At 38.9% G+C, this 10,612-nt stretch overlaps 1 protein-coding gene across 2 annotated transcripts; it reads left to right on the top strand.

The window, feature by feature from the left end:
• Nucleotides 1-243: 243 nt before the first annotated feature.
• LOC125016428 (cytochrome P450 4B1-like) lies at nucleotides 244-8,408 on the top strand. Of its 2 annotated transcripts, none has more exons than XR_007113685.1 (12): nucleotides 244-472; nucleotides 1,980-2,124; nucleotides 2,229-2,273; nucleotides 2,374-2,501; nucleotides 2,630-2,754; nucleotides 2,903-3,057; nucleotides 3,188-3,294; nucleotides 4,175-4,365; nucleotides 6,615-6,748; nucleotides 6,963-7,069; nucleotides 7,237-7,319; nucleotides 7,578-7,646. XR_007113685.1 is itself a non-coding variant. In XM_047598918.1 (12 exons), the coding sequence occupies exons 1-12, from the start codon at nucleotides 281-283 to the stop codon at nucleotides 7,753-7,755; spliced, it is 1,548 nt and encodes a 515-aa protein (XP_047454874.1). In that variant the 5' UTR covers nucleotides 244-280; the 3' UTR covers nucleotides 7,756-8,408. The 2 variants fall into 2 exon arrangements, 1 of the variants encoding a protein (XP_047454874.1); XM_047598918.1 differs by having other exon boundaries at nucleotides 6,963-7,027; nucleotides 7,578-8,408.
• Nucleotides 8,409-10,612: the final 2,204 nt, after the last annotated feature.

Here is a 10,612-nt window from a genome sequence, read left to right as displayed (position 1 = left end):
ACTCGCTAAAACGATAAAGTGAACTTTTTAACCACTCCTTCAGTAAATGGTATTACAGTAGATATTCTGTTCTATTAAAACAGTGGTGGGAAGTCGTGTCGGTGACCCCTTGAAATTTAAGAAGAAATGCTTGTCTTGTAAAGTTTGCTTCCATATTTGATTAACAGTTTAACAATAACACAGAGAGAGTCTCCACCCAGTCCCCACGGGGTAGTTTACTTAAATACAAGCAGATCACCTTTTGTGGTTTACAGTTTGTTTTTCCCAGCGAAACATCGACATGGAGTTCACAGAGGCGTTGGTGAAAGTTCAGCTGGGCTGGCATCATATGCATTTCCTGGTTTCTGTCCTCTGTCTGCTTGCAGTGGTCTTTAAACTGACCATGTTCCTCATCCACAGAAAGGAAGTGCTTCGAAACATGGAAGCTTTTCCAGGACCACCTGCGCACTGGCTGTTTGGACACGCTCTGGAGGTAACTATGCAGCTGCAGCTTTGAGGCTTCTTCACACTTTCTGTGGCACCATTGGTTTAAATGATATTTTACATTTAAAAGTATACAAACTATTTAAAATGGTCTTATAAAATGTTTATAAAGTTTTAAGAAAAGTCACTGTTGCCGGGCCTATGGGGCAGGGGGAGGGTCAGTGTGGGTTTCTTGCTTGAACCTGAGTGGTGCTCTGTTATTGACACTATGTTCGAACATATGTTGTACGAGTTGTGTCCGCCACCAACACATAGTCTATGCGTTTTTCGTCTCAGACATGGAACAATGTACAAGGACTTGTATGGGCGTACCCAAACCCAGAAAATGTTGCACGCCCAAAAATCTTGATGTATGAAGAATCTATATATATTAGGTTGGAGTACCTGATCTTTCCTTGTCCAGCTTACAAACAACTGTTAAGTACATTACCGCCACTGCCTGGACTAGAGTATGAACTATCTATCTATCTATCTATCTATCTATCTATCTATCTATCTATCTATCTATCTATCTATCTATCTATGAGACACAACTCACTTAAGTGGAGGAGTCTGTTTTTTATAGCATTCGCACGGGATAAGCAAACAGAATTGTCCTGTAAATTACTGTATTTCTGCTGCATAACAGAGGGGAATTTACACCTTTTGACAGCTTTAGTTACTTTGCAGATTATAATAGATGATAAAAAATATATATTATCCCGGGAAAGAAATTACGATCTGTCAGTATGTAAATCAGCCCCACCTACACAGTTTTACACATTAGTGGTTGACTTAATGATTTCGTCTAAACATGAGAATAGTTCAGCGACATCTAGACTTTTGCTCTCAAACATCGGTCCTAAATTTTATTTATAGCACTTCCTTCACAAGTGACAAGAAATCACAGAGATGCTGATTCACACTGGATTTGTTTTATCTCAGGACCTCTGTGTTTGCGGTGTATTTACGGACATGGCTGATTTGCACATGGTTAAGGTCACAGATGTGTGTGAGGGTGTCAATGTTGTGGGGTCAGAAAAGCACACATATGCTCAACTGAGATAAAAGTAAAAGACGGCCGCCCACCCCCAGTGTTACCAAAACAGTATTATTACAGTTTCACAGCAGCAACTCTAAGTGTCGCCAAAGGATCGATAGCTGTAGAGGCATGCGTATGCAGCCAGTGATGTCTCTGTGAGGCACCGCACATTTCCACAGTCATTTCGATCTTTATATGTCTGAACTCTATGATGAAGAATAACTTACAGCACACATTTTGGTGCACGCACATTTCCACGGTCATATCACTCTTGATACATCTGAATTTTGCAGTGAAAAAGACAACACGTAATGCTTTTGGGTATACGCACCCTTTGTAGAGGTTTTATGGAAGAATTTCTAGGTGCATGTGGGGGAGGGTGACAGGTTTGGTGATCGGAGGATCTCGTCCCTGGTGTATTGGTTAAGGGGCGATGCAATATGTTAAGCTTACTTGGTTATAATTTCTTTTTAAGTTCAACCAAACTGGGACAATCTTGGAAAAGGTACTGGAATGGGGACAGCAGTACCAACATGCTTTCTCACTGTGGTTTGGACCCTCTGTTTGTGTAATCCACATTCACCATCCAGATTATGTCAAAACCATCCTGACATCAACAGGTGTGTGATCAATATTTGTATTTATATCAGTGTTTCACCAAGCCAGAGGCAATATTATAGCACACAGAGAGCAGGATAACAATGATTTTATTGTCTCCCAACAGAGCCAAAAGATGATCTGGGATATGATTATCTTAAACCTTGGATTGGTGAGACAACTTTGCCTTTCAACAGGATTTGGTGCCTTTTTACAGTGTTTTTTTTTTTTTTTTTGCCATTTCCACTGACACTGTCTGCTTCTGTCTGCAGGAGATGGGTTATTAGTGACAAATGGTCAGAAGTGGTTTCGCCATAGAAGACTTTTGACTCCAGGTTTCCATTATGATGTTTTGAAACCATACCTTAAACTGATGGCAGAATCTACTGAAACTATGCTGGTAAGTAAACGACTTAGTCATGTAAATCACAGTTTGCAAATATCAAAACATTGTAGTTGTCTGGTGTACATGTATTTTCAATATCCCACTGAGATGTCATATCTGTTCTCTCACTGTTTTCTCGCCAGGACAAATGGGAGAGTTATGCAAACAGCAATGAGGTTTTTGAATTGTTTGAGCACGTCAGTCTTATGACACTGGACAGCATATTGAAGTGTGCCTTCAGCTGCAACAGCAACTGTCAGACAGAAAGGTGATTCATTTAAATATTTTTTATTAAGTCACAGTTTTAGTTTTGTGTTCTTCTGTGTTTCATGTTTCTGTTATAAAATCAGTTTAGTTGTTTTAATCATGGCAGGGGGAAATGTAGCTTTTAATGTTTGTCTACGTTGTCATTTCAGTGGAACAAATGCATACATCAAAGCAGTTTATGAGCTCACTCATCTGATAAACATGCGAGTCAGGACGTTTCCATACCATAGTAATCTCATCTTCTACCTCAGCCCACATGGTTACAGATACAGGAAAGCACTGAAGGTGGCGCACAGTCATACAGGTTTGATTGATTAATAACAGTATGAACAATTGCCAGTTTTCAGTTGGACTATCACTTTGGAATATAGTGTATCCACCTCAAGAGAATGTCTGCAATGAATAATCCATCACCTTTTTTCTTTTTCCTTAAGAGGAAATTATAAGAAAGAGGAAAGAAGCACTAAAAGAAGAAAAGGAGCTAAACCGCTTACAGGCTAAGAGAAACTTGGACTTTCTGGACATCCTTCTCCTTCCAAGAGTATGTCATATATTATCTGATTTCTCTAAATTACACATTCTTAATGAGCATGTCTTTGGGCAGTGGCAGGAAGCCGGAGTAATAATAGTGTAAACATGTATATTGCTAATTAGGACTGGGCCATAAGACCAAAAATGTATATCACTGTATCTTTCAAAATTCTGACGATATCACTGTATTTTTTTTTTCATGCATAAACACATGTTCACAACATTTTCTACCGGTTGAGAGAGGAATTAATGCAGTAGATTGACCAAAAAGGGACCATTTTGCTGTGATGATGAGTAAATATTGTAGAATAAAACAGGTTTGCATGGCCCCGGGGACAGCTTGGAGGGGGGGAAAAAAATTGTTATCAAGATGAAATGAAAAAATGGGGACAATTATAGGTCCATTTATTTTGACATATCTATTCATATTTAAACATATTTAAACTGCTACGTCTGTAATGTCAATAGGAGAATGACCAGCTACCGAAATAATTGTAGTCTGCGTGCAACTTTTTTTCTTTTTTCTCATTCATAAAGATAAAATTGGGGACACTTTTGGGGACAGCTATAGCTATCCAAAACGGGGGCAGTCCCCAAAAATTGGGGACATTTGGCACAAGTCCTCTCGTTCTGCCGCTTCATTTTTCGGACCTTTCCATCTTCATAGTGACAGAGTGGCACCATGCGTGTTCAGAAGCGCTACATTGAAAATCGTCCGGTCTGAAACAGTGTCTTGCGGCATAGCATTCTGAATGCTGTGTAATCAAATACACCGGTATGCCGATATATCAAAAATTCATATCATGACAAAAAAAAGTACCGGTACGAACTGGTTTACCGCCCAGCCCTATTGCTAATTTATTTTTATGCTTAGTTATTTCTGTCTTAAGGATGACAATCAGCAGGGTCTGTCAGATGAGGATATCCGTGCAGAAGTGGATACCTTCATGTTTGAGGGTCATGACACCACAGCCAGCGGCATCTCTTTCATCCTCTATTGCCTTGCCCGCCACCCAGAACACCAGAAGATTTGCAGGGATGAGATTATTGAAGCACTGGATGGCAAAGACACAATGGAGTGGTAAGCCTGCTTAATGAAAGTATCATAATATGGCAGCAAGTCTAGTACAGTGCTATTCTGTGCCACAGAAGGCGCTTTGAATTTGTGCTTTGCCTTACTCTGGATGCATGATGATACTGATCAAAGTTCTCATCTTGTTTTCCAGTAAATAAAAATAATTAATTATCTTTATTGTCCTTTTTCTATTGCTTGATATAGCTGCAGTACTACTTGGCCACCAGACTTGATTTTAGCACAGCTTAGACCAACTAATATAACATTGTGTCATAAAAACTGTATCTGTAACTGTAAAAACTACAGCTTTAGTCAGACAACTCAATTATGGAAAACAACTGGAGTCTGAAAATTGGAAAATATGGAAATATGCCAAATGTTTTGGTGGACAACATGATAATGACACAAGCAACAAAAAACAGAGTATTCATTGGTACTTGCAACCTTTTAAATGAAATAAAACTCACCATCATTTGAGAAAACAGCACACCACATTTGGCATGGCATTTGGTGGCAGACAAACTCAATGACTGGCAAAGATAAGACAAAACTGAATGTGTTTTTGAATTTAATACATTTTCTTGCCTCACAAGGGCGAGGCACTCAGAATGGAGACCTGGCTAATTTTAAGAATATTTTTCCACAATTTCTGCCTTTAAGATATAAGTCCATATAAAACGGAAGCTTGTAGACCAAGGTTAACTGACCAGTGATCAACTTTAACAAATGTAATGTTTTTGCTTTGTGTTTTTATCAACTGGAAGTTTAAGTAAAATGAAACCTCCAGCTACACATATTTGCTGGAGTTCCCCCAGATTAACAAGAGGGTCGCCTCCATGTGATTACAAATTACTGGGGAGTTTACCGTCTGTTTTCAGTGCATATGCACTCTTGCATTCTTGGAGGCCCTGGGTGAGTCCTGGAAGGAGCTCCTTCTGGGAGACTTTAACGCCCATGTGGACATGGTGGAGAAATTTGGAAGGGATTGATTGGAAGGAACGGACTATCAGATCTTTACCCACTTTTGTACTTTTGTGCTGGTCACAGATTGTCCATAACAAACACCATTTTCAAGCATAACTCATAAGTGTACTTGGTACCAGAGCACCATAGACCAAAGGTCAATGATAGACTTTGTGGTGTTGTCAGATCTGGGGCCATATTTCTTGGACACTATAGCCCCAGCATGAAACATAGAGGTGCAGAGCTCTCTTCACTCGATCGGGGGTAGACAAGTTTCACCCTGAGATGCTTTGGATATTGTTGAGCTGTCTTGGTTGAGTCACCAACGAGGCACTGAGTTCTGGGAGAGTAGACTACCTGTCAAGTGGCTGTGGCGACTACTTATAAAGTTTAGGATACAGGGGCCCTGTTTATGGAATTCATGGACAGTATCTCAAGTCGCAGCTGGAGTAAGGAGGCTGTCGAGTATGGGAGCCTCTGAATTGCTTTATGCAGATGATGTGGTTGTGCTGTTCCATCAGACTGTGACCTCAAGGGACAGTTTGCAGCAATGTGAAGCAGCCATGGTGCACTACCAAAAACCTTGACCAGATCCAGAGGCAGACCCAGAACTTACTAGAGGGATAAGTCTGGCCTGAGAATGCCCTGGGAAGGGCTAGAATGCATTGATGGGGCGAGGCATGTCTGGAGTTCCTTATTTAGCCTGTTTCCACTGCAACCCAACTAATCAAACCATCAGAATCAAATAAGTGCATGGAAAATGAATTAATTATTAAAAACATCAAAATTAGTATGAGCTTGTAAAATGTAATCTGTATATGGTTGTCCTTAGCATTTTAACTTAGACAGGACCCTAGCTAATAATCGAATTATTCGATTATTACTCTGTTTAGTCCTGGCATCAGATAAGGCCTTTAAATGAAAATCTCTACGTGTGTTCAATTTTATATAGTAAAGTGAAAGTTATAGTGTCAACAGTAAATGTTTCAGTAAGTCTCATATAATTTTGCTTACCGTTGAAGATGAATGAAGGACAAAGGTGGTAGGCTTCTCCATCTGAAAAAATTTAGGCGACTTGTAGGCAAAGTGTAATCACACCAAAAAGGTAACGTCAGCTAACATCTTCGTGATCACTTCTGTCAAATAACTCTGACACTGGACAACATTTTACTCTTAATATGTGAATATTAATCTTTGGGAGTTAAAATTAAATCTGAAAATTTTAACCCTGACACTGAAACACTTTTTACTGAGTGGTAACTAATACCCGACGTCTGTCGTCTTATTTTTAGGGAGGATCTCAGTAAAATTCCATACACTACCATGTGCATAAAAGAATGCCTTCGCCTCTACCCTCCTGTACCAGGAATAGCTAGAAAAACCACCAAACCTATAACTTTCTTTGATGGAAGGACTCTTCCAGCAGGTAGGTGAAGTTTGAGTCTACAAGGGTAATTTAGGATGTGTAATTGAGCAATGTTGTTATAAAAGTATTACTCCAGGGGGAAAGGTTAAGATAATAATTTGAATAAGATTCCATTGTTTTTCAATAATGTTCCTTACGTTATCACGAACATTATTCTCTGCCAGATAACTCACTCTCTGTATGGTTTATCTGTATCTTTTTTTCTTGTTTGTAGGTTCTCGCATTACAACAAGTGTGTTTGTGATGCACAGAAATGCAGCTGTCTGGGAAAACCCTAATGTAGGTCAAGATGACTTGATTCTGTGAATGGCTCAATACATGGTACAACAGCAATAATATCACTGATGACATAACATCAGCAGAGTCTGTCAGCATCCTGTTTACATATAGCACATCAAATAATAGAAGACTTTAGTGATCTCAGGTTCCTAAATGTCATTAGGACACAGTAATTATAACTGTGTCTTTTCCACCTTGTCTTTTGATAGGTCTTTGACCCGTTGCGATTCCTACCAGAGAATGTTTCCAAAAGGTCACCTCATGCATTTGTCCCCTTCTCAGCTGGTCCAAGGTTTGTATACACCTGACACTGTGAAACCATATGAATAATAGCTAGTCACTTTCTACTCCTTTATCTGACAACAGTCTGAAGAAAGTCAATGTGTAGCTTCTTCAGCTTCTTTTTAACAACACTATCAACAAATTAGGCCAGAGTTAAGTAGAGGATTAATGAACTTAGTGTAACCTAAGATTAACTCAGTTTGAAATAACACATATGATTTTATTCAATAATACAACCCTTGTTTACCTTTCTGCATTCCTCCATCAGAAATTGCATTGGTCAGAACTTTGCTATGAATGAGATGAAAGTGGTGACGGCCCTGACACTGAAGCGGTACCAGCTGATAGAGGAGCCAACTTGGAAACCCAAGTTGATTCCCAGGCTGGTTCTTCGCTCGCTCAATGGCATTCACATCAGGATCAAACCCGTAAACACCCAGGGGTAAATGGAAATAACCGCAGGGAAAATATTGTGTAGTACATTTAGTTTGAAGGATAATCAATCATTTGTAACCATTGAAGAAGCAACAGTATGTCATTCTGACACACTGGTTTTATTGATACCTCTTCACTCCTTTCTAAGGAATTTGCTCTGAATTAATTTTAATCCGTTTTAAATATGAAATGTTAGAAAGGTTCATTCATATTTTCTATGTAAAATAATAATAAGTAATATAACATAATGCATTTCTTTGTAAACAAACATGTTAGATTTGTTTAAAGTAATTAAAACTTCACATACTGAAATTATCTTTCCAACTGTTTACTTAATATTTTACATTGTTACTTTTCTTTTAGTGGTTAATGGCTCTCCGTGTATTTTAGTTGTGATTGCTGGCTTGCTTAATGCCTTGAAAACAAACTTGTTGTGTAACTGAACTGATACACATTGACCCATGTTCTTTCCTCTCCGTCCAGTAGTTTGTCTCTCTCGCATGAATTCTCTTGAACTAGATCCAAAATACTTTCAGATATCTGGTTAGTGTTCACCTTGAGAATATAGGCTTAGGGGTTAACTCAGACTTTTCCCTTTTTTCAAGTGCAAAGAAATGACATTGTACATAATTAAAATATTTACATTTAATAAATTATCCTTTTACAAAACATTTTATCAACAACATGACATTTTTTTTCCCCCCCAGAAAAATAAGTGGGTGTTGTCTTATGTTGTAAAGACCCCTTCATGGTTTGTAGACAATGTGATGTTTTTGCAGGGGCGGGGCTTAACTGGATGCAACACATCTCAAACACTATAGCTTATAAACGGCAGTTAGCATATTTTAATGGACCATTTTGGCAAGAATGGATGAGGAAAATGAATATTTTAGAGAACATACTAATATACTCACTGAGTTTTTCATTCACCGACCTCTACTCTCTCACTCACTGGATGGATGATTGGACCATGGGAGGACACAGACATTACAAGAAATAAGTGGAACCACTGTGGAGGGTAACGCAGTAAATATAGCTTCTGCTTTGACACCCATGAAAGTAGTTAGCATTAGCATTAGCATTAACGTGTGACAAGAGTCCCCTAATAACAATTAACATAATTTAAGGACTGCATACCATGCAATGGCCAGACATTTAGACATACCTAATTGAGGAACTCAGCATCTACACAAAACCTGCAAGGCAGTTCATTAGACACCTATAACAATGTCTTGAATGGAAGTGCAAGATTTGCAATAGAAGAACTTGAACAATGACTTTTGCCCATACGAACGAAAAGGATCTGTCTTTATCAAGTGAATCCTCTCCTATAAAGATATTACCAGAAGTAAGTGGAACCACTGTGGAGGGTAACATAGCAAATGCGACACACAGCTAACATTGGGTTACCAAGTGGTTGGCATTAGCATTAACATGTAACAAGAATCCCCTAAATAAGCATTAACTCAACGCAATTGCTGTCACGATTTATTCTAAACCATAACGTTATCCAGGCGCATGGTTGATTGTCTCACTCCAATCCTTTCTTTTAATTGTCAAAGCCAAAGTTGTCTATGACAGTAGCTGGTATGTTTTTGATTTTTCGGTTTTGGCACCAAAAAATGCAGCAAGAAGCGACATTGTTCACCTCAAGCTTCCCTCTGTTTTGCCTCCAGCTAACATTGTGACCTCACAGTGATGTAGGCCATGAAGGGGTGTATTATCTATTACTAGATAGACAAATTAGGAATTGCAGTTAATTTTGTAGCCCACCTGCTCTGTAAGTAGAGCAGGTAACCGATCTCAAAACAGTTCTGAGCAATTACTCTTTTCATGGGAGATGAATGGGTGACAGGTCTACTAAAGTTTTAAATTTGGTAATGCATGACTCTTTCTAGGGTGCAGAGAGATCTGGTTATCTCGATATATAGCTCTGCGTCCCATGTGAGCTCAACCTCCAATGGATTAACAACACCATTGTAGCCCCATAGTTCCATCATCACAAAGGTTTTTCTAGACGCACACATTTATCTGAGACCAGGCTTTGAATTTAATAATAATAAAAAAATGTAGCACAGGATAGAATTGTTTCAAATCTGACACACACCTCTGATGTACAGGAAATATTCAGGCCATTCAGGAGTTGGCCATTGATAAATAAATAAATAAATAAATCACTTAATACCTAAATATATATGCCATAAATAATTAAATAAATAAATAATATATGTTATAAATGCCACGCACTTCAGCATGCACAACAAAATGTAATGCAGATGAGAGGGCTGTCCATACAGGCTGTACTCTCGGAATGTTTTGCCTATTGGTTGATCGGTGAGTTCACGGCTCGACTGCACATGCCTCACTTGCCAGCCAGGTAGGAGCCAGTGCAGTAGGCAGCTTCAAACCAGGAAATTGCTGAAGAGCTGAGGCGCTTAGCTGACGCAGCAGAAAATAACATGGTTACTCAAGATTGGAGCTGAACCTGAATATGTGTGGTGTTAAATTTTGTTGGCAATGAAGCATTGACAAAAACTATCCATGATTTCAATTCAATTTTATTTATATAGCGCCAATAACAATACAGACTGTCTCAAGATGCTTTACAAAAAATCGCTTGCAACCTCCAGAGCAAGCCTGAGGGCAACAGTGGCAAGGAAAAACTTGAGTGGAACCCAGCTCATATGGAGGGACCCATCTGCCGAAGGCCAGCCGGGTAGAAACAGAGAATATAAAGAGAAAAATAAAACAGGAGAAAAAGACAAACAAACTTCTGTCATAGATACATATATCATGCTGAAGGAGACACGTAGAATCTAATGACTTAACACATAGCTGATGATCTTATGTGTGTGAGTATAACAGGAA

Source organism: Mugil cephalus, chromosome 11, assembly GCF_022458985.1.
Source record: "Mugil cephalus isolate CIBA_MC_2020 chromosome 11, CIBA_Mcephalus_1.1, whole genome shotgun sequence".
In the NCBI taxonomy this organism is placed as follows: Eukaryota; Metazoa; Chordata; class Actinopteri; order Mugiliformes; family Mugilidae; genus Mugil; species Mugil cephalus.
Note: the sequence above shows the minus strand (reverse complement) of the source record. Positions and strands in the feature narration are given on the sequence as shown.